This window comes from Contarinia nasturtii, unplaced genomic scaffold, assembly GCF_009176525.2.
Source record: "Contarinia nasturtii isolate CC-2019 unplaced genomic scaffold, AAFC_CNas_1.1 Cnas_scaffold_1627, whole genome shotgun sequence".
Lineage (NCBI taxonomy): Eukaryota > Metazoa > Arthropoda > Insecta > Diptera > Cecidomyiidae > Contarinia > Contarinia nasturtii.
The window spans coordinates 919,309-945,483 of record NW_022198962.1 but is presented as its reverse complement, the minus strand read 5'-3'; the positions used below and the strand labels follow the sequence as shown (position 1 = coordinate 945,483).

The 26,175-nt window shown below is 35.3% G+C and overlaps 1 protein-coding gene across 1 annotated transcript in view; it reads right to left on the bottom strand.

The window, feature by feature from the left end:
- The window catches only part of LOC116346661 (uncharacterized protein DDB_G0283357), an 89,808-nt gene that overhangs the window by 37,663 nt on the left and 25,970 nt on the right, over nucleotides 1-26,175 (bottom strand). The window contains exon 2 of the mRNA XM_031776832.1: nucleotides 19,586-19,698. Coding sequence (XP_031632692.1) covers nucleotides 19,586-19,698 — 113 coding nt within the window. The remainder of the gene's footprint in view (nucleotides 1-19,585; nucleotides 19,699-26,175) is intronic.

Sequence of the window (26,175 nt, the reverse complement as noted above, 5' to 3'; positions counted from 1 at the left end):
AAAATCGTAACAATTCATTGCTTAGAAAGTGATTTTTTTTTGTTGTTGTCGTCGTCGTCGCTCGTCGTTGCACACGAAATCGCTGTTTGTTCGATGAAAACTGATGCAGATTTTAAAGTTTAGAGAGCAACCGATTTGCTGCTTGTCAATGCAATTTATCACTTTACACATTTTCATCGGCGCTTGCACATGAAATAAAAATAAAAAACAGTAGCTCAAATTTTCGCAAAAAGCGTTTCAGTGTTTGCAGGAAATTGAGCGAGTATAAAATCTATCAATCGTTAGATAGACAAAGACACTGATGCTATTGCTTTTGTTTGTCAACACGATCAAGACGCCGAAAAGCATCATATCATGCATAAACGAACACGGATCTCTCTCTCTATTTCTCTCTATCTCTCCGTGTTTATTTTGCATGAGAGCAGAAAAATTGATGATACACAATCGATAACACATTGCAAAACATTAAAAATTAAACGAAAATTCAATCGGTTTTTTTTGTCGGTGAGACAATGCCAGAGCAGCAACAACAATGACAAGCAGCAGAAGAGCAAGAGAGTGAAATAGATCGATAAACGACTTGGGAGATGCTTGCAGATATGTTGATCCGAAATGGCGATGAAAGCCAAAGAGTTTTCAAGTCAAACGAAGTGACATAGGGCATCCATCTGAAGTAACATTTCTATAATGGTATTTTGCGCCGTCAATCGATGCCATCGTCATTGATACGTGTAATGCAGTGAATATGTGAACTGTTTCTATTTCGATATCGTTTGAACTCTTTCTCACTCTTGTCAACGTGGTTGGCTTCGATTCCCGGGCAACTTATTTACAAAGAAAAACAATGACAACCGTCTACAAGTAGCAGCTTTGAAAAAAGATTATAAAAGCAAAACACTACATTGTTAGGCGACGACATACGCTTTTTAAAGTGAAACAGTTTCGTTTGGTTTTTGTCCGTCTCTGTCACTCTTTCACCCTCTCTTTTCGATATGCCCTTTTAAAATGCACACGTACATGCGATATGCTACGTTGCTTTGACTGTTAACAGTCATCGATGTGATGTTGTTTAAAGTACTCGGATTTCTATCTTGAGACTCGAAAACTTGGCAAACGACAAAAAACATCGTCGCAACAACAACGACGACGACGGATAATACAAATTCCAGTGTCTCAGTCACTGGAATCGCAATATTGAGTTTTCGAGCGACAGCGTTTGAAAGCGAATGGCAATGCATTTTATGTCAAAAACTCGGTACGAACATACATTTTCTATGCAAACACACAATCAGATTGAACTTTCAAACATTGAAGATTGCTTTCATTCTAAACGTCTTTGGTAAAAAGGAAACGATTCTCATTTTTCCTTCGTTTTCGATCGTTGTTGGTAAAACGAACGACACGTATGGATTACATGACATGAGCACAGGCACTCACTCACACACACACATAAGCACTAACACATTTCACTAACGTAACAACATTTCCGAACAGAAAGAGAAAAGAGTTCTTTATTAAATAATGATATCAAAGACAAGCTCATGGCCAACCGATGTCGGCACATGCGATCAAAATGTGGAAAAGATCAAAAGCATCAATACTATACGAATACCGGAAAATTACAAAAAAAAAAAATAAATAAAAAAAAAATTATTCGCCCAGTCAAACATGATTGGTATTTCGAAATTGATTTCAGCCAGTTAGTCTCTGTTCTTATTGTAGCCAGTTTTCATTTCTCGGCTAACACGTTGATATGTGTTATTCGCTGTGCTCGTATCTTCGTATTTAATATGGATTCATAAAATATCCTTGAATCGGAATATTGTCGAATTAAATGTATAAACGCTTGTCTCGTAAATTTATTGAATTATGCACTATTGGCTTGTGTGCATAAAAGTGCATCGAAAATTGCGCGTACAATTCATAAAACAAAGTGCCAATTTTGTCAGAGCGAAAGATTATGCGTTTTGATATTTGCAAGCAGTATGTGCTCATTTAAAAAAGTGAATGCGTGGGTTTTGTTCATAGAGTAAAATGTTGAGTTGTATCGAAAAATGTCTGATTAAATTTCCGTAGATAAAAGTCAAATACACGGTATGTTCAAAATATTGGAATGACGATATGAAAGACCGTGAAACGAATGCGAATAAGTACAATGCAAAAATAAATAGCAATGTGAGTTTAATGCATGTAAACTCATCTAAATCTACTTATAATTATAGATGATGGACCGTTTGCTGTTTTATCTTCACATGACCTCTGTCTTCTATCTTCGCGCTGTTCTCCGCATTTTATTTTCAGCCAAACGAATACAAAACCAACACGCACTAAAATAGAATCAGGATGGATGCAAAACGAAGATGAAAATGTGCCGTGAAACGTACGTGTAATCGATGCGCCATGAAAATAAATCGAATTTTCACAAGATAGAATAAGCAGCGAATTGTAGAGACATGCAAATAGGAAACCAGTACCACACAAATTAAATGCAAACTGAATGATCGTTATTTCGTGGAAGTGCATGTTTTATTATTGTAATTGTATTTGATTTGTTGAAAGTGCAACAACGACCAGCGCACAAGTAGAAACAATGTGAACAAAAAGTGAATAAACAGAAAAAAAAAATTGTATGAAGAGATATGGCGCAAATTTTGAGCACGGAATCTAGGGAGCTGAGCTGAATGATGATGCACAAGCAAGCGTAGCGTCAATGTATGTATTTTTCTATTTAATTTAGTGTAGGTCACGCGAATAAAGATCAAACAACTTCATTTATTCATCAAAACGGTGCAGATGAAGATGATGAAGACACACGGCAAAATCGTTCGGATACAAACAGACAGTGTGCATTATTTGGCCTGGCGCAAAATCGCTTGAACGCTCATTCGGCATGGCTGTCACCTTGGTATGTGTGAAATGCAATGAAACCAATTCGCGAGCGCATCAAAATAAGCAGCGTGAGCATGAAATTATCGTCATTTCGACCGAAAACAACAACAACGATGATGACGACGTTTTATTCGTGTACACAGAATGTGTTGTTACAAATGCAAACTGCAATTGCATTCGGAATCCGTTTCGATGTGCTTCAGAATAAGCAACTTGTGTACGAGAGAGAGTGTGTGTGTGTGTGTGAAACTGTTTTTTTCCACTCGAACCAATGTCAGTGCATAAGTTCACTCCAACACTAAAATATTCAATTTGATTTATTTCGCTTGTCTCACATTTAACCTTATCTGTCGGTCGGGCGGTCGGTTTTTGCCGTTCGAAAGTGTGACAAATTTAAATGCAAAAGTCTTCCAATTCACTCTTCAATCGTCTTTTCGCTGTCAAATGTCATTCTGGTCTCTTCAGCTCTTGTTGTCGCTTCAAAATTCAAATTAAACTTTAACTATTCGGGCTGGTGTGCTGCAAATCGAATATAACAAAACTTCGATTTGACGGCAAAAGTTGATGTGCGATAAGATTCCGCAAGTTTAAAACATTGTTATTTCATTGAATGCTCTTCATTAGTGTTTTCACCGAATGCAATTCGAGAGCGAAGAGAGAGAGGGGAGAAAGAGAGAGAGAGCAGGGAGAAACATTTTGGCCATTCAGCATTCGCATCAACTGCGTTGCTTAGCTCAGTGCACGCATATACATCAACAGTTCATCGACGAAATTGTAAAGAGAGATGGGGAAGACATTTGGAAAGTTTTCAAATTAGTATTATGTTGTCAGATAATTTCCATTTTTAGTGAAAAGACATTTTATCACATTTTATTTTCTTTGAATTTCTCGTTGACATTGTCTGGCACAAAATGAGCATCTAATGCATATACACAGCAATGCCATTCTCTGCTCATCAACAGCCAGTCGATATATGATCGTTCAGTGAAAATACAATTGCTTAGCATAGACGCACAACTGAAATTCTTGACTGATTTTCGTTCTTTCTCTCTCGATGACATTCCATTTTCATTGTTGCTGTCAACTCGACGGCAGCCAGTTTGTCAATTGGAATGCAAAACAATAAAAAAGAATAACATGACAAAAATGTCGATTCGAAATGTCCAAAAGTCTCGATAGCGGTATGGTGTGCACACTGTTTGCATGTGTATATATCGCATCAGTTCGAACCGGAGTCAAAACAATATTAGTGTATTTAATGAAAGCAACACGAAACAATGGAAAACCGTTTAATCTATACATACACATTGCTTATACTTAGAATCTTTATAGAACGACATTTTGTACGATTAGAATGCACGGACCCAACATCATTGGATCGCTGGCTGTCCCATTCATTTCTACCATGACCGCACACATTCCGTTTGCACATTTAATTAAAATGTTTTGTTTCGACATGAATGGTTGACGAAGAACGAAGGAGAGCAAAAAAGAGACAGTGATCAGGGCACACATGGGAGCGAAAAGACAAACAACATGCAATAGTACACAATAGAAAACGTATACCCTTCAAACATTTTGCAATGGACGAAAAGATTGTGATTTTGCGACACAATATCTCCCCGGCGCATAAACAGAAGAAATGCCAAACAAAAGATACAACTCGCACATTGCCAAATACACTGAAATCATTCAATTCTCGACTCGCATTGAATATATTGTTTAAATACATGAAGGATCGAAAGTCACCGAATGTTTTCCATTTTCGCAACCGAAAGATCTTATGTAATTAATCAGAAAACACTTCATGATGGTTACCAATGCACAAACCGAAAGCACTGCTCAATGGCAAATATACGACGCGAAAATGGAAAATCGAGAAAGAGCGAGAGAAAGAGTCAATGGAATTCAAGATGCAATTAAATGTGTGATTAAACGATTGAATGGCAAGCAAACTAACCGAATTGCAATGCGCTCGATTGAAACATGTCGAATAGAGCAGAAGATAATAAGAGACTAGATGATGCAAAAAAAACGAACCTCGGTTTGTTAAAAACAAAGTCAAAAGGCTTCCGTCTCTATTCAATTGTTGAGGCCAAACGTGCACGTTTGTGCATGATATGTTTCGAATTAGCTTTTATGGTTTTCGTTCATGACGTTTAAAGGCAGAAACAGACATAGTCGTTCGCTCGAACATACAGCACAAAGAATGCACAATGAACGACTTTTTTCCTGCATTTTGAAACTTTCAATATAAATTTTCAATTTTAAAGAGTGAAATTCACATTTAGAATTGCAGTGGAGTGAGTGGCTTATGGACACTGGCTGATAACACTACTCGCTATCACCTAAAGACCCGTTTGGATATATTACCGAAAACAATAAACCCAAAACGACTTTTACATCAGACGAAAAAAAAAATGCTCACAGATTCTGATCCTTTTTCAGGTCGTACAACATTTTCAAAAACGACCGACAACTTTTCGCCCACATTCACATAGAGAAGGTGCAAAAATGCTCTAAAATTGTCGACAAATTGAATGTGCACTTGAAACTATCACACAAAGTATTATAATTATAATTAAATCCATAATCCAGTTAGAAAATTTCTCCAATCAATTCAAGCACCATGGCAAGGAGAAACAGAGAAAGAGAACGACAGACAATGTGTTACATTTTAATTTTGCAACAACACATTTGTATGAATAGACAGATAGATAGTTGAAAAGCAAAATTAAATCACTTTTCATTTGAATGATAATAAACGTAATTAATAAACGTGTCAATTTGGATTGAGACATTTGTCAGCGTTATTAATTTATGTATTCATTTTCTCTCTTTCTCCGTCTCTCTCTCTCTCTCAACTTCGTGTTTTTGGGTTTGTGTGCGTGTTGATGTGCATCCAAGATGAGAACGGTGCCGTGCTGTACCGTCGAGTACTTTTGGTTTTTGGCTCAGGTACGGTGTTTTGCGAACTATTCTATTTGGCAGAATGTCATTTATTATTGCATGATGAAAAATACAAAATTACACAAATGTTGCTTGAAATGAGTGGCGCGCGTGTGTCAATGTTTTCCACATTTTGTGAACTGAACAAAAGTAAGGAAAAAGTAAAGATAGAGCGAGCTAAGGAAAGAGAGCGTGCGAAAGAGAGAGAGAGAGAGAGAGATGAGAAAATACACACGGTGTCAAGTTGTCACCGAAAATTGCATAGCTTGTCGTTTGGGTTATTGTGTTCCAACGTGTACCGTTTGCTCACTTATTACTGTCATGTGTTTGCATATGTATGCACGCGCACAATTTATGTTATTCCAACATTTTGCTATTCAATTTTACATTAGCTTGCCATTAAATATACGATCTGTGTGTTTCTTTCTCTCTCCACCTTGGCGGCGTTAAGACATTCGAAGAATTCAAACAAATGAGCAAGCTTGAGAGAGAACATAAAACAAAGAGTACACAAAAAATGGTTCGCCCAAGTGAATAGAATGAAAGGAATGACTAGCACGTCTTTTTCCATCCCTTTAGTCATCTCACTTCGTTGTCGATGTATTTCTCTCGTTTGGAATATTGCATTTAACCAAAGTGTGCGGCCAGAAAAACGCACGAATGCAATAGCAAAGTGAAATCAAGGAAAATAAACATAGCCAAACATGAACGCGCATCTCGAAAGAAAGAGCAAACATACACAAACACATAGCACGGACCAACTGCCACGAATGAAGCGAAATGGAATAACAACAACAACAGCAACGAAAAAAAATAGTCAACAATTTTATTGCGTAAATTTAATCTAAAATGCATGTAATAAAAATTATCGTCGATTTCGATATCATAAATCACTTGGCTGTGCAGTGGCTTGGCTAGCGCTCTGATCCGGGCATCGTTTTTATTTTGCTTTTTTCTCTCTCTCTTTCTCTTTTCCTCTGTTCGTTGTTCGCTTTTTATTTTTTTTTTTCAATTCATTTGTACATTCAAACACATATATATATATTGTGCTTCGTCTTCTATTTCTGAATACGCTAATATCGTATCAAAACGCAACTACACATTTTATTTTCTGCAATGCCCGAAATCGTTTTCACCATAAATCAGGACCAGTCTACACAAAACCCATCCACAATCAGCTCGAATTATTTGTGTGAGAGTGTGCTATGTGTTTTGAGAAGTATTTTGTATCTCTTGCATTCAGTTTAGTTTTTGCCGGTCGCTGGATTTTACTATGCCCATAGATTATCTACATACTGATTTTTGCTTCTTTTTTTCTCTCTCTCGCTGGGTTTCAATTGCATTCAAACACGAATATGCAAAGTAGAAACAACCGGCAACCAAATGAAACAAAAAAACCTCAATAAAATGGATATTTTTGTGTACAGTTTTTGGTTCAGTGCATAGCTTATCACGGTATTTTCAGATCTATTGTTTTGTGACACATGTTCATCACATTTTTCTATTCGAAATGCATAATTGGACTCTTCTGATTCGCAATTATTCATCGAAATCAATTAACTAATACAACTTTTAATGGGTGGCACTTTTTGGATTGAGATCATTTATTTAAAATGATTTGAATTCTCTAGAATAAATACAGCGTATGATACGGTCGCACACCAAAGTTTGTTTTTACATATATTTTTTGCTGTATTTTGTATGACGGTGTTTCGCTTTGAAATGCAACCTTTCCATACGCTGTTTTTATTCTATAGCAATCATTTGTTCAAAAAATGATAAAATCAGACAAAATATAATTTTAATTATTTATCCTCCAAAGGGGATAAAATTGTTATATATTTCATGGGTTTTAACCTCTGGACATTAACATTTTTCGATGAAATAATCATTTTTATTCCTTTTGAATTTTTCTTTTGGATAATTATTAATACGAAATTGTTGCATTTTCAATTATAATTAAATGCAGTTTTTAATATAAAATTATGGTATACATTTGATGCTTAATTAATACTTCATTTGCTTCCATTACCCATTCTACCACCTGTGCGGTGTGAGCATTTTTCATTTGGCAGCGTGAAAATCCGCTTCATTTTCATGAAAAAAAAAACATGTTCCATTAAAATTGATTTAAAATTGAGAGGTAGAGTCAGAGCAATAGGGAAAGTATGTGTCCGTAAAAGTAGCTCGGGCAAAGTGCAAACATCTGCCGTGTACATAAAATGGTTGTCGTTCAAAAATTATCGAACAAAATGGAAAAAAGATTAACAGTCGATGAAGGTTATATGATGAAGAAAGATAGTCAACCATGTCGATAATGGCAATGGGTAATTAAATCAAATTTTCAAAATTTCAATATTACATTTTACGCGTTTCCGGACCATTTCATTTGATCAGTTCACTCAAATAGCGCAATTTGTACAGACGCAAACAGTCATCAGCATTTTAATCAAAGAGAGTCTGCATTGCAAACTATTCACCGCACCGCATCGTAATATATCGATGAATGAATTGGTTTAAATGGATCAATATGTTTTGCCAACATCGGGCTTCGATACGGCCAAGGCCAATGCAAATGAACGAAACGAATGCCGTTATCATTAAGCAGATATATACGTATGCAGTGCGATGCAATGCAACACAACCGCAAATTTCGTAGATATGGTTGCCGGTGAGCCTAAAGAGTGGCATATTGAATTTGCTTATGGCAAAAACAATGCCATGTAACCAGACATTAATCAGTATTTGCATGGTTTACAGTCGAATATTCATTGCATCCATTTCGATCTATCAATTTTTGGAATGCATTATGCAAATATAACCTATCCGCATAATGACACATACGACATACTCGACGAACGTCGAATTTCAAAATGGAAAATAAATTGAAATAAATGGCGCTCAATTTATTCCGACGTGACATCGGAAATGCGCTATCTATTACTTCAAAGTAAAATTTAAATCAATTCTTCGACATTGATGCGACTAAAACACAATATTTTGTATACAACAATTTCATTATATTTACTCTTAACTGATGTGATTAAATTCTTCTAAATAAATTCAGATCTCGTCACCGCGGTCACTGTTTTGGTTGATTTTCGACATTCATTATATTGTTTTTTTATTCAAATAAAAATCACTTTGATCTCACGCATTCAATCTGGTTTATCAAGTGCGAACACCCACCGTGCACATTTATTTCTATGAAATTTCATTTTTTTATGCATTGTCATAGTTCTCCGCGCTTCATCATTCTTATTTAGTTATGTAACTCACCGTTGAATACTCAATATCTGATGAATCATTCAATGCGATGCAGTTTGGCGGTGCGCGCAAGCACATATGCAAAGGCCACAAACACAAAAGGAATTCCAATGAATACGTTGAACGAAATGTGAGTCAGTTGTTGGTTGGGCTGAACATTAAGTTCTCCTTTCTAATTAACTGCATTGTGGTGTGAAAAACCCAGTTTCACCAAAGAATATGTTTGTTTTTGAATTCAATGCATGCTGTATAAGCGCTTCATTTTCAGCGCAATGCGCTCATTTCATTTACGTATGTATATATTTTCCGATTAAGCGAATTGTTGTAATTGTTTCGTGAAAACGAGTTCATCCCAAAAACCCGTGAACTATTTAACTAAATTGGATCAGCTTTTACGTGTGCCATATATGTGCGGGATATTTTTTTTTCTGTCAGAAATGTGTGAAAATCGCATCCAAAAATTGCAATTTACTTAATTCAAAATTCGTTTGGTATGCAAATACACATTTTACGTGTCATTCAATGCGTGTATAAACATATTCATTCGCCAATGAATACAATTTGATAAAATTAAACGTTTGGCGTGATAATTTTTTAATCTCTCGCACATTTTATTGAGTGTATGTGTATGTGTGAGTGTTAAAGCAATCCGTTTGGAGGAAAATGAGTAGAGGTGAGGTTTAATCAGCATTTTATGTTGCTGTTAAAACTTGTTAATATTTACGTAAAATTGTTGTGCATTTCGTGTTTGGCTGAAATGAGAATCGTATATTTAAATTGCTATCAAAACTGACACTCCCGCTTGATATCTCTCGCCGAACAAGTGCACACACGCCGTGTGGGTGTGTATATGTTTATGTATTATGTATGAAAAACAGGATGTGATGACGCTTCATGTCTACGCTCAATTTCATTTAATAAACGCAATTATTCGTTTATTGTTAAGTTTATTCAAAATTCCAAAGCCAATGGAATGTTCATGAGTTTTTCATAAAACGACGACGTTTGCCAGCAAAAAAAGTGTACTCTCCTTTTTCATCATTCTCCAGTCCCTTATTTTTGTATTTGAAAGTTTGTATGGAATGTTCCATATAAATATTTTCAACGAAAGAAGGAAAAAAAATGCAACAACAAAATGCCAAAATATCCCAGTGTTCTAGTTTTCGTGCTTGAGTTCGTTTGCAAAACTCTCGGAAGCGTTGAGCGAATAAAAAGTTCATGCACTGTGCTTTATACGGATCGGTTTTTTTCACTGTGGAAAAAGGATGGAAAAGCACAAGTCAGTTATGCAAGCGTATTTTGGCAAGGGAAATAGTTTCATTGCCAAATTTCATTAAATTAATTTTAATTTTCGATCGGCTTTACCATTTCCACGCGTGCTTGTGTGTGTGCTGCATATGTGTGAACTCATTCACCGATTCAACAGCCAATAAATTTTCGAGCACACATTTTTGTGTATTTAAAAATTTTTATGCATCGCTTAAATTGATGATGGTTTTTTTTTTCGATCCAATTTTGAATTGACAATTTTATTCTGGCCGAGCGGCAGCAATATGCTCAATATTTCTACTGGTTTCAACTCGAACTTAGAACGAAAGTAAGTTGGTTGTTCGCAGAGAACAACATTGAAAATCACTTTTTCATTGTTCACATTCAATTTTTAATCAAGCCAATGTGGTTCGTAGTACTGCCTTCCGGACAAATGTTCAACAAAATTTAATGTGTGGAAAAAGTGTCTACTCCATACTATACGCACTTCATGTGTCTTTTGTTCATAATTTTGCGTTAAATTGAATTAGGCTGAAAATTGGATTCCATCGAAATTCTCGCACCCAAAAAGAAATAAGTTCTCATTGAGACGGCACATGTTGTTAGATAGAAAAATGATAACCATATCCTATACAACATGTTTAATAAAATTTACAAATTCTCAATACACACACACCGAAAATTGCTTGAGGTAATTGAATTAGTGAACATGCGAAGTGAAAACTTTTCGGTTAATTCATCGCATATGCGAGTGCTGTACAACGTAGTTGTCAAAGCGATTTATTTTAAAATCAATTTCATTTAGCGTTGCCAACGCCAACAACACTACCTACCACCACCCAGTAATGAACCCGTACAGCTCGAATAAGCGAACAAGTCGCATAGTAAATTTCTAATTAGATTTTTGTGTGCCATTCCTTCATAAATCATATTCATATTTCTTTGCCTGATTCATTTGGTTCGTTTGTTCTGCATTTACGCACTGATACAAGCACCGAAAGAGAGGTTTGTGTGTGAAGAATAAGAAAATATTTACATTATTTAATCACACATATGCGAATTGTTTTGTCACATGAATCGAAGCGACAAACTGTCACATGATTTGACGCCAGTTTTCGCAGGCAAATAAACTTCTTAAGAATATAACAAAGCCACACACACACACGCGCGCACACATTGTGGATTTTGAACTAAGCTTGCCGTTTACAAAGATCTCTAAGCGCTCAAGAATGAATATATCCCAATGTGATGAGTACCTTCGAAGATGGTTTTTGGCACATGGAAAAACTGTCAAACACGCCATTAATGCAAAAATGTTAATTTCCTCCGAAAATATGCATTGAAATTGTTGGTATCTTAACACTTTATCATTTAAGAGAATTCACTTTAACTCCAATCAAAATCATCCGACTAATGAGAGTGAAGTGATAACGTGTTCAGTATGATCGAGCGATAACACAAGCAGCAACACACGAGGCTAAAAAGCAAATACTCAAAAAGTGATTCGGTTTTTGTTGAATAGTCAAATTTTGAATGCGTTTGGCATGGAGATGTTTAGATGAATGCCACATCAAGCGATGATAACATCAGTTGGTGAATTTGTAAAGTGGCATTGATAAAATAGTGCTTTGGCTTTTGTAGTTTAATTCATATGTTAGCCGATATTTATTTCCATTCAACTTTTCAAGAGTTTTTGGTGGTGGAAATGTTGTTGAAATGAAATCAATTAGCCCCTCGTTTTATGCAAATGTTTTGATTCGCAAACCGATAAAAGGGAGAAAAGAGTTCATAGCAACAGAAACAGCAAAAATATGCATTTTGCAAAGAATAATGTTTGCAGTTTTCAGTTATAAAAGAGTGTGAAACCGATTTGTGTGAGTGTACAGCTTTTGAATATGTTTTGCTGCAGCGCAGGTTGGTGGGAACTGAGTCAAACTCATAAATCCAAATAAAATGAATGCTGTGCCGTGCATCTAAGCCGGTAATTAAAATCCGACTCATTTTTCCGTAGATTCGTCACAGAGCATACCTTTAGATTTCGTTAAATGGTTAACTTTATTACCAGTCATAAATGGAATTTAAATCATCAAACGCAATTATGATTTAATGCAACGTGTGCACATAACCCGCACCAAAAGAAACCCTGTTTTTTTAATTCTCTCTCTCCCTCTCTCACACACACACATACACACGGAAATGTGCACAATCAGCTCGTTTTGTTTGAGATTTTGAACGCGGGTGTGCTGTTAATGACGTCAAGATGGCATAAAAGGAGTTTGCATACATCGTATGCGGGTAACGGGTATGTGAGTAATTTTTTTTAATTAATTTATCTGGTTGAAAATTGCTGAGATGTGCCTTTCTTCTGTGCAAAGATAAAAATAGGTTAGGCGTGTGCTTTTGACGACTTGGCATATCTTATCTTGAATTTTATTCTTCTTAACCTTTATGGAATGAAATTTGAAATCTAGAAAGAAAAAATGGGAGCCAAAAACTTCCAGCAGAAGTTTTACGGAAAATTCAACGTAAAGTTCTACATTTTCCTTGCAGCTTGATGTGATGCGCGAATATTTTTAGGTGAATGTGATAGTTGTAGAATGTACAATGTTGTAATTAAAATTTATGTATAATTACAACAAAAGTGGTTTTGCTGCCGACGTGTCTGATAATGCAAATTAATGAGAAAGTAAATGTATGAATGCGTCATATTGGCAACCACCCTTCGTGCACACGCGCACACAAAAAAAAAATGAAAGAATTATGATATTTTTTTCTCTCTGGCAGCGACCAGCGAATGTTCTCGTTCATGTGCAAATCGCTTTGAATAACAATAAATTCATTTGTTCTACCTTTTTTTCACAATATATTCTGGTCCGTAATAATAACATTTTCTGCTTATAATAATTAAAATTATGATAGCTCAACGATCATACAATGAATAAGCGATCAGATTGGAAAAATATGAAACGAAGTCTTTTTTTCTTTGCTGAAAATTTGTTGGATCACAGAAATAAAATAAATGGGCACAGCATTTTGAGAACATACTTCAAAGCAAATGAGCTTTAAACCATTTTTTGTACGTGTTTTATGGCAAATGCAGAACACGAATACAATAACACACACATAAACACATCAGACTTAAGCTTTGTTCAATTTATTTATAGCATCATTCTTTGAATTTTTCATTCAGTTTTTCGTTAATTTCTCCCCGTTTTATTCATTATATTGATAGGTTGTTGCGCACACAAGAATGCACCATCTATTTCTCTTTCGTTTTATCATCGGACATTTTTGCTCTCCTTTCATGCCAAATGGATCGCTTTTCATCCGTTGTTGTTTTTATATATTTGTGTGTAAATTTTATCGATTTTTCACTTGCTTTTTGCAAACCGATACTGTTTTTTTCTGAACGTTTCATATTATTACCATCGCTTTGAAACCGTATCCCATTTATGTGCGATAATAAATTTTTTTTTGTATGTGTTCGTTTATATTATATGTGTGTTACCATTTTATATATATATATATCATCAAGCGCAACGGGTTACATGAAAAGTTCAATAAGGTAATGAATGTAGAAAAACTTTCATGAGAAGAGAGCAGGAGAGTGAATAAAAAAGGTTTTTTTTTAGAACATAAAAGGTACACAGTCATTGCGCTTTGGAATAATTTTCTGTGTCGGTGGTGTCATAAAAACGATAACTGAACCAACAAAAAAGCGTGAATATCAGTGGAATGCACCAATGCTTTCACATGCTCGCATCCACCAGCTACGAATGAGAAAAAAAAGAACTCAATCTCTTTACTACCGTTTGTAAGTTGCTTTTTGACAATATGTATTTGACTCCATTTGCTTCAACACACACTCTATCTCTCAATTATGCGACACGCATACTTTCACAATCACATCATCGTTCTGTGTGTGCAAATTTTTCGTCGTTCTCTTCGTGGAACGCGTAAAAAAGTATAGGAGAGTTATAAAACAAATATTTATGTTGGATACGTTGGAGTAAAAAGTCCGGGCTAATCGATAAAATCGATTTATGATGCATATTGGTATTCATCACAGAGAGAGAGAGAGAGAGATAGAGAGAGAGAGAGAAACGGGAGGATGTCCAGCATCCATTCCCACTCCAATCTCGTCGCTTCGTGTTTGGAAAACAAAAAAATTCAACCATATAAATTAACTGCATACGTATTAAATGGGCTAACAACACATGGTATTAAATAATTCAGTGAATTTGTGGGCGTACGATCGCTGCCAGTTTTTATTATAACAAATATTGTTGTTGTGTGCGCGTAACGCATACCATATTTATTTTTTTGGCCCTCCAAAACTTTGCTCATTTGATTAGGATTTTTTTTTCATTCGACAGCACACGCAAAAGCATTGTTTAATTTGCACAACGGATTTGCAGCCAGTAATTTTTGTCACTTTATGCGTTTTCTCATTTTCTCATTTCCAAACGTGTATGTGATTTATGCCGCTTATCTACTTTTGCTCTTATGCCAGAGCATTGGCGTTGACCGTCTCTTATCACTCTTTTTCGCCATAATTTCGGCATGTTAAGCTATCAGTGACACAACCGTTCGTATAAATATCCCATTGATTGTTCCATAAATAACGGTTTAATGAAATATATTTGCACGCCAAACGATGACAAAAATCCCCGAGTCAGTAAATTAACTTCCGGTGAATGCGACATTTGTGTAATGTGTGAAGACAAAATGAATGTCAACTAAGAGGGAGAGAGAGAGGCAAAGAGAAACGGAGGGGAGGGGAAAAAGTGCCGTGTCATTAAGTGATATGGGCTAAGCGTCGGTAATGGAAAGAAATGTTTCGGAAATAAAAATGTCAGCGTCTCATATTCACTTGGTGATTTGAATGGGATAAAATACTCACATTCCAGGCCACTCAAAACATAGCCTTTCACAAAATAAATGCTGTTTCCAATTGAAAACACTCGCAATGGATGGTAACGAGGGTGTGAGCACAAGCTTCTTTCGCCAACGTAAAACAAAATAAAAAACTGTAATGAAAACGGGCTACCTTCCGGTGTAAATGAATCGCTGGGATTTTCATTTAATTGTACACACCAAATGTATCTCATTGTTGAATCAAATGACGACCATGTTTCCGTTTTTCTCTTCCAATCGATTCATGGAATATACACAATCGTGTTCTAACCGAGTAATGCGCTATATGTTTTATATGAAAACGTCACACGAATCTCCCCCGAAAACGACATCTTTGGTCTTGCAGCAGAAGCTGTTTCTATGCTGAAAATTTCATTTCAGTTTAAAAAATTTAAAATATTATTCATGTAGAATTGTACAAATATTTCAAAACGTTGAAATGAGATTTACAGAAATATGCATTTGAAAATTGTTTTAAAAAATAAACACGGCACAGTCAATTTCAAAAATTTCAATGAATAATATTGTTGACATATTTTCACGATGACAGCTATTTTTGCGGTACGAAATTGACCCGTTTGAATGATTTGTCAATATTGAACATACTCTACACACATGGGGAAACAGAGATGGCGTTGTCGTAGCATGTAGCAAAATATATGTTTAACGCAATATTCGGCTTTCGTGTTCATAGAATTCGTTTTACAATTTTCTTCATCGCAATAATGTATTTAAGATACGATTTTTGGTACGAAACCCTTTAACTGTTTTAAGTGCTTAATCTATATCGACGATAAATTAGATATTTTTACGATGTCAAGTGGCAGCCTTGAAACGTGCACGAGGAATCAGGCCACTTTTGTGCGCAAATCTTTCACCTTAGATATTCGTGAATGTTCATAGCGAAATGAAATTCAGATCAGAAAAACCATGCGTTAAAAAGAGACAGACAGAGAAATCAAGTGGCTTTATTGACATCCAAATGACCATCGACAGCAAAGAATTTTCATGCAAAACTTCACATCGCCCACGTAAAGTGTGTATGTTTCCATCGCAACAATAAAAAGAAATGTTTTGACATCGTCAAATGCGAAATAATATTTCATTTTTCTATTTAAGCAACGATCTGAATATAAATTCAAAAAATTCGCATTTTCATCCAAATGCTTGCTTTCGAATGTCTTTTATGACGAAAACACGTGCTATGGTGAACAAGCCACGTCGTTTGATTCAGTCATTCTTATTTCCATTGCAGCAATTGATTCTTTCGATTTTTGTTTTGAAATTCTTGTCCAGTTCATTTTCGAGCTCAAGTTGATTGTGCACACTACATAAAGAAACCATTTAAGGTTCTCATTCTCTCGCACAGCCAACGAAAAAAATTCTACATGAAATGTAATTTTTACTTTGCTCTGGTACATGGTCCTTGCATTCAAACGAAAAATCTTTCTCGATCCACGTTCTCAGAGCACTCCATGTTCTAGATGTTGTTTAATTAAAAGCAGCAAACTTATTTATATTTTTTTTTACACGCACATACATTTGACACAATGAACAAACAAACGATATCGTATGTGGATTAGACGTAACAATGCAACACATACAAACACACACATACACCATGTGCTGATAAAGTCGGTTAGCGGAAAACTACCACTGCAAAAGCATTCAACTAAATGTGATGGCAATAATAGGTTTGCATCAATTTTCGAAAAGTAGTGCGTACACATTGGCGCGAATGTGCTATTTATCCGGCGATTTCATGAAATGTCATTGCATCGGATATAAAGTGTTGTTACGTATTTTTATTTGCCAATCGCTTTAACTTTTAATCACCTTTTGCGAACGCAGCCACGATTATAGGTGTTCGCATTTTCCATTTCTCGAATTGAATTTCATCCCATCTGATTCCATCTCACTCGGTGGTATTTTACACGAGTCGATTGAGTGGTGCGATAAATTTTTCGATTTAATTTAAAAGTGCCTGAATCGGTGTTGTTGTTTCTTCTTTTCACTTCGCAATCTAAACACGCTCATGGAATTAAATATGCAATCGACGAAAAAAAGACTTAATTCCAATGCACACGTAATGGTATTCATGTCGAAAAAAGAAAATCAATGTGAAAAGCATAAAAAATCCCCCGAATGGCTAAGAAAAAGCCATCGTTAAAAGAAAATTCAAGGAATGAATTTCCGTTAATTGTAAGTTAGCTGCGTCGTTTTTTCGCCATTTCAAGATTGTACTTGGCTACTTAAACGTACATATTCACATAATTAATGACATTTTCGCTGGGAAATCACTTGCAATGGTGCTTTTCCATCGTCGTTTAACGATGAAATTAACTTGGTTGGCACAAAGATTGCGCGAGCGAATGTGAAAAAAATAACCATCAAAATGAACGAACATTTGGTGGTAGGAAAAAGAGTCACAAATGCATTGAACGATTGTTTGTGTAAGCGGCGTTTTTACCGGATTAATTTCATGGGTGCGAGAGACAAACGAAAAATTAATACCAGAGACATTGAAACATATGCACACTGACCTGAAAACCGGCAAACTAGGTAAAACAGACCCTCCGGCATGTCGTTTATGTGGATCAAAAAGAATTTAATGCAAAGCGAACAGAGCCATGAGATTAAATTACCGGTGAGCGTGTGTATGTAAGAGCTTTGTGTCACAAAGACAGAACGGAACTCAATGATGCCAAGAGATAGAAATGGAAATATAACTCCTATTGATTCAAAGCGAGAAAAAAACCAACCGCTTAACTCAATGCAAAAGGCAAATCGGCATTGGTCGCATGCATAACTTTTCAAAGCGCTTTTAGAAATGTATTATTCACCGAAGAGAGCCATCGAGACAATTCCCATGAATACAATGCCAATTTATGGTATTTGAATTTGATTTAACCGTTTTAAATCGATATAACGTTTTGTGACAACGGCAAATTTCCCTCATCTTATTTGCGTAATCGATCTATGCATTTTCGGTAAGTATTGCTATTGTTCGATAAAGAGGCCAGCTCAAGCGAGAACACTATCAATTCGCAAATGACATATCACATAAAAAATGATTGCAATTGCGCCATTCCAGGCAAACTGATATATCCTCAAAACCCATTTAACCGAAAACCGATTTCGACGAGAAATGTGCATTGGCTGAATTTGAGACGAGAAACGAAACCGCATGGAAAACGAACTAAACAGTGCAAGCAATAACCAATCAACGATTTTTTCTTTCTCCACACAATGTTTATGGATCCTTTTTGAACATAAAATACCGTTCCTTTACAAACATACTTCACTACCGTAACTCTTGTGCAAATGATCATACACTCCCATTTTCATGACTATCTCTATTTCTTGTGCCACCCGTTTTTCGCTACTTTGATTGCTGAATCGCATGGATGATGCATTTCAGGCCCTTTGTTCATTGTATATTCGTCAATCGATCGTAAACAACATAAAACTAGATGAAACAGAAGCAAAGAAGGAAAAGAAAGAAAAAAAACATTGAGAAAAAATATTCAAAAATCAGCATTTGCAATTGAAATTTGTCATCAAATCTCCTTTTCTCCGGCATCCATTCTGTTTTGCATTCGTATTTTGTGAATTCAGCTTGTTTCAGCTGTGCCATTGATTTCCATTGTATTTTTCATTCGTTCTTTTCATACATCGTATCCGTTCTTTTGATGTAGAAAAATGCCATCATCGTCTTTGGCAATGATTGGTATCCGTTTTCAATTTCAGTTGCATTCGCTCTCGATCGATTCTACTTTACAGTTTTTTTTCTCATTCATTTTACGATAAATATGTGAATGTGCCACTATCATTTCGTTCTCTTTGCATATATTTCTCTCTGCCCCTCTTTCTTTCTTTTGCTCGCGCTTTACTCCGATATGCTTGCAAAGTAAGCATTTATTTTGTGTTTATTATTAGAGGCAACTGAAAGAGAAAATGCCAAATAAAAAATATATGCGAATGTGACACAGTTTGTGAAGAAAATCGCGTTAAATGTTTGTTCGTTTTGTTTCGTTCTTTTGTGATTGTAATACTTTCGGTGTGCAGATGTGTCAGCGAAGAAAAAGCAATTCAAATTGTCCTTTGCACAATCGATAAAATCAAATATTGAAACGAAATAAGAGCATATTTGTCACTTTAACGATTCGTTTCGGCGCTCACTTTATCTTAGGTCACGATTTTGTTTTTCGTCTTCGAAAAGATTTATTTGAATTTTGGGATCTATTATATTTTTCATTCGATGAAAAAAAATAAAAGAGAAAAAAGTACTTACTTCCACAGGAACAGTGATGAAAATAGAATGACTAATAGCACACAAATCGAACAAACGGCAATTATTGCCGATGTTTGTAGCATTGAATTGTTCCGAAAATTGGCATCGAAATTCTGTGAATAGAAAAGAAAATAAATCATTAGTTTTGATAAGAAAACCAAATAAAATGTCTCAAACATTAAATAAACGATATTACACAATTGACGCAAGCTGATTAAGTGTATCAAATGGTCATCTATTTCGAAAGTAATCTTTAAATACATATATATATATATATAAGTAGGCAATTGAAAATGTCGTAACCAAACGCAGTTTTCTCTCACCAGACTGTTTGATGTTTGCATGAGGTTTAATCTGATTGAAGGTATGTGCGATTTAACCGTTCACCGGCTCAAAGCCGGCCTTTAATCTCCTGGGCAAATCAGCGTCACAACTTCAGTATGGCATGAAAACTCTTTTCCATTTTCTATTTATTTATGTTCTGAGATTGTCGTACCTAAGCCGAACGGAGACTCAATTGAGAAGGTGTTTCGACACGTGATTGATAAAAGTGACTTTTCTTTGAAATATTTATATTCCATGGACCGTATTTAGTTTGAAACGAAGCAGCAAAAAAAACCCGAAAATTTTCATGGAAAACTGACCATTGAATTGAAATCGGTCACGAGAAAGTCGAAGAGAAGAAGTTACTGTGTTTGCTTAATCGATTTGGGTTTGGGGCTGTGTATTTGCTGAAAGGTTGTTTCATTTCAATGTTTTTCTTTTCGTTTTATGGATCAACTCAACAGTTGCGTGTAATTAGATTAATGCTTCGTGATATGCGGTGGACTGGCCAAGACTATGACGATGAAGACACAACAGCTTAACACATTGATTGATACAAACACTCACACAATAACCTTAAGAAAATGCGACAAAAAACAACCCATCGGCATCTTCTCTTCGAGAAATAGAATTCTATCACATCTAAAGTTTCTCAATCAAAATGTCGAAATCAAAGACGAACGACCGCAGTGCGAACGAAAAAAGCTACACAAAAACCATTGCTTTAGCTCACAAACACGATTGATGATGATAATCACACGACCACAGAAACTTGATACACAAACAAAATTCAACAGCTTTTTCATTCGCAACGTAAGTAAATCCCTGCAAAAATAAACAAAAACCAAGTATACCGTTATCGGAGCCCACACATACACGTCAAACTTAAAGACGTAAGTCGACAAACGTACACACACACACTCACTGATTGACCATTGACCAAATCAAAAGATGACTAGACAATTGAAAAGCACCGAAACATGAAGAAGTTCAGTTTTTGTTCTCTGTTTTCGGTTTTAATTTAGAAATGCGTTGGACAGATAAATCGCCTGATTTAGCAGACGAAAGCCATCTCAAGAGACAAAGAAAAGAAAAATAATACCACACAAATGAAATGGATGTAATGGTATTTACTTTCGTTTCGGATCGAATAAAGTTCACTTACAATGTCAAATTTGCGATGTGAAAGCCAGCAAATCACTCGAATTACATATTTTACCTCTGGAGATGTTTATCGAAGAGGTAATAAGTTTTTCGGGCTAAATTAAAATACTATCAAATTAATCTATTTGAGCTCAAGGTTGAATTAATGACAAAAGTCAAGACTCTTTCACAATTTAAATGGCTCGATTTATATCGCAAGTAAGAACTCAATCTTTTCATTGCATTTCAATACATCCATGGCATGAATTTCCATTGAGAAGTTAGGTGATTACTTGATATTGATGGAAATTCAGTGCATAAAAATGTCGGTGAAAACCATTCACAAAAGCCACGTAATTCATCAGTATTTAAATGTTATTGAATTCATTTTTTACGCTTTTATAGTCGTTAAATTTGTTTATAGTCTCGTCAAATCCGAATATCTGTGTATGAAGGCGGTTTACTTAAGAAGTATCTCTTTTTATATAGAATGTCTTTAATGACTTTTCGCATAAGCTGTTGGAACTTCGATAAACAAAAACAACGGGTGGAAGTAAGGTAGAGAGAATGGGGAAACGCAGTTCTAACGATAACAATTTTAATCAAAGTAAAATGAGTGCACACGATGAAAGAGAGTGATAAAAGGAAATCAAAGATTGAAAATGTGAGCATATGAAAGCGCGTGTGTTTTGATTGGATTTTCATTTTAATTGGAAATATAATTGTTGAAATTCAAAATGTAATCTTAGTCTAAAATTCGTGAAAAAGGAAAAAGCATGTTACGCGTTCCGTTCAGCCAGAATGTGAGATCTTATAAGCGCGTGTTTGATTCGTTTTAAGGGAGCCCCCCAAATAAAAAGGCGCAGGATGTAAAACATCGAAATATATAAAAGCGGCCGGAATCGCGTGGCAGGAATACGGAAACGTGAATCAACAACGGAACGCAAAAAGCAAACTTGTAAAATGAAGACATCTAATAATGAGGATATGACACCGCCATACAAATGGTTAGATTGAAATCATATTAAAACAGCTGCGCGTTCCAGATTCGTTGGTAAATTAGGCGCATCATAACAAACAAACCATGTGGCGCGTGATGTTGTCAAAATATTTCGATTTTCACGAATATTAAATATGAAATGACATTTCACGCACACTCAGGTGAATCTCCAACTCTTTTCACCGAATAATAAATTTCCATCATTTTCAGTTGCGTCGCATTTTGAAATCTTATTTAGATTTCATTTCCGGCTGGAAATTCGTGAAAAACGAAATGAATTTTTTTTTTATTTACATGCATCAAAAATGAGAAGAAAACACTCTTTCTCTTATTTTTTGCAGACGAAATGTAATCAAACTGTAAAAATTCTTTAATAAATTGTGAATCTCAGCCATTTTGTGGCTGATCAAAGTAAATATTTTTCCGTCGCATTTTTCACCATTTATTTGTCAGAAGAAAAGATGGCACTCGTGTAAAAGGTAATTAACAAGTAGTTGATCCTGTCAGATTTTGTTTGCAAAAGCGCTCCACTGGTCACAAGAATACCGTGCATAATTTTTAATGCTTTGTACCATAAGTCTGATAGCGAGTAAAAAAACATCATCCTGCTCACTCATTTAATTTGGTTCGGGATGAATTTACTGTGAGATTATTGCTTCCCATTTTAGAATGGCACAACAACAACAAACAAAAATATGGGGAAAAAATCAAGAAAATTACATTACGAATTCAAAGCAAAGTTATCTGCTTTTACGTTTCGTGGATTTTTTTAATCTCCTTTCTGTTGCGAAGAAAAACTGAAAACAGCATATGAACGCTCTAGAATAAAAACAACTTATTGATTACTCGCATATCGAATCGGAACTCAAAACGGGTGCATATCAAAGCGAGACAATATTTAGTTATCATAGGAATAGAGAACATTGGCTTTTTATTATGCGAAATATGTAAGTTTCATTTTGTGCTGATAACTAGCTACTGTTCTGCCTTGTTTTAGTAACAGAATTTTGTTTCGCTTTGATATGCGACGCAGTTTAACGGTATAAATATTTCACATTCTCGAAGGCTCGGTATAGAACACACAAAAAGTGAAAAAAAAACTTTTTATTCTCAAATTTCATAAACAATCAAATGGATTGTATCAGCAATTTTTATTGCGCAGTTGTGTGTCAATAGAACGTTGTTTGTAAACACAATGCCATGCATTGAGAAATAACATGTAAGGGTGAGTTAGATAGTATTGAACAACGATTTGGGTGACAGAAATAGCAAATTTTTACAATCAGTCGCACCAGATGATATAGGCTATTTAGTTGTGCATAAAAATTGAGAAAAAAATCAGATTTTTTTTTCACTTTTCATGCTCTATACCGAGTCTCCGAGAGTTTCATATAAACTCGCCTTGCAATAGCCAAATGACGCCTATTGATTCAATCACGATTGGTATTCGCTTACTATTCAATAGGCATCACATAGCAAGTTTATATGAAACTCTCGGAGACTCGGTATAGAGCACTCAAACAGTGAAAAAAGTCCAGATCGTGATTTAGATGATATGGAATGCGATTTTTTTCATTCCGATTCCACCAGGTGATATAGAAAATTGAGTAGTATTTGAGAATTGAAGAAAAAAGATTTAATTATTTTTTTCATTTTTCGCCAATTCTTACCTATATGGGAAGCTTGTATGAAAAACACGGAAGACCGCTGAAATGACAAATGCAAAATATGTGCGGACGTACGACAGTGCCATTTCAGCGGTCTTCCGTGTTTTTCATACAAGCTTCCCATATAGATGGTAAAAATTGGCGAAAAATGAAAAAAATAATTAAATTTTTTTTCTTCAATTCTCAAATTCTACTCAATTTTCTGTATCACCTGGTTCAATCAGAATGAAAAAAATCGCATTCCATATCATCTTAATCACGATCTGGACTTTTTTCACTGTTTGAGTGCTCTATACCCAGTCTCCGAGAGTTTCATATAAACTTGCTATGTGATGCCTATTGAATACTAAGCGAATATCAATCGTGATGGAATCAATAGGCGTCATTTGACTATTGCAAGGCGAGTTTATATGAAGCTCTCGGAGACTCGGTATAGAGCATGAAAAGTGAAAATCGCTGGTACAAGCCATTTGATTGTATATGAAATTTGAGAATAAGAAGTTTTTTTTTCACTTTTTGTGTGTTCTATACCGAGCCTTCGAGAGTGTGAAATATTTATATCGTTAAACTGCGTCGCATATCAAAGCGAAACAAAATTCTGTTACTAAAACAAGGCAGAACAGTAGCTAGTTATCAGCACAAAATGAAACTTACATATTTCGCATAATAAAAAGTCAATGTTCTCTATTCCTATGATAACTAAATATTGTCTCGCTTTGATATGCACCCGTTTTGAGTTCCGTTTCGATATGCGAGTAAACAATAAGTTGTTTTTATTCTAGAGCGTTCATATAAACAAATACCAAATGAAATAATCGGATTTTAAATTATGCTCGTCGCACTTATCTTCATTTTTCATTAGATTTTAATGGAATGCCATTGCTTGATTTCCGAGCAGTTTGTTGTTGATTTTATTATTATTCAATAGGCGAGAGTGCTTGGCATTTGCTTTGCGCTTGGTGATATCGTTGTATTGAATGATTGTATGTGAGTGTGTGTTGCCATGACGCGAGATTTAATGTTACAACTTACGTTTATTTTTATGCTCAACAATTCAATAAATACGATTGACATTTCTATTTCTCAAAATATCAATTTGGAAATATACTTCAATCGTTTTACATGTTTTTTCCCCTGGCTAAGAGCTGGGACACAATTTTTATGCTGGATTTTGAATTGAATTTCGATTTTTTTTTTCACAAGATGTCGAGGGAGGAATTGCTTTTATGAACCAGACGTCAGTTTCGAATCATAACAATCGCAATCGCAAGGCAACGCAAACAGTCAGTTCTATTCAATGAATCACGATTTATATTTTATTAGATTAAGTACCGAGAATATATATTTATATATATATATACTTCTATATTGCAAAAGTAAGAAGTGTATAAAATGGGCAAAAATTGTGAAATGCTTTTCATGTTGCCGTCAAATGTGTGGTCATTTTTATTCAATTTTTTGAGACAATAAAAGCGTCAAGAAAAATGAACTTCGGACGTATAAATCGTAGAAAATATATCAAAAATGAAGTGTAGCGAGCCTTGATAAATGGCATTAGTTTCCATTCCAAATGATTTGTGTGAACGAGCGCACATTGACTCAAATGCAGTTTGATATGGCAACCAATCGAAAGCTTAACTGTTTGTTGGTCGCGTCTATTGCATTTATATTTTTATGTTTCACTTTTCAAAAGACGAGGAAAAAATCTTGTTTTTCACTATTCTAAAGCTGACATCAACGAAACGAACATGGGTACCACTTACTAAGATGTAGTCTCTGTTTGACCAATTGCAAAAAAAGCGAATTTATTTATATCCCCATCGCGTTTTCATGACAAAAGGCCACATGACTTCACAATCCACATATTCGTCTGACAGAGAACGAAATGAAAAAGGGCTGGTGAGAGAGAAAGTCGAAAGCTATAGCAATACCAACGGAAAAAAATGATGGAACCGAGGAATGTGTACCAGAGTCGAACAACGAACTAAAAATCTATTTGCGAACGTTGCACGCACATCCCGTACGAACTAAAGTGATTTTCAACTTCAACCGGTAATACAATAAATCATTTTTAGATTTTGCTCTTCCGTATGTGCGCCGAGGCTCTTGCATTTGCTTTTATTAACTTTAACCATTCAGCTAACGTACAGCTTCCATTTTTACGATTTCACTTGCTCTTTTTTTGTGTTTTTTCGTGCTTTCTTCTCGTTTGCTCTGTCTCTCTTTTTCTGTTCGGGCAATGTCGCTCGTTTACTCTTCATTTTAGTTGCAGCCAAAGAATTTCTTGTTTGTAAAGAGTCGAGCCGTGAATATAAAAGCAGACAATGCGAAAATGTCTGCACAAAAACATACGAAAAATAGACAAATGAAGCGGGCCACCGATTCCAAAACAGAATGGTGAGTGTGTGCATAGTTACGAAAATAAAAAGTTACAACAACGCACTCAGCACACACAC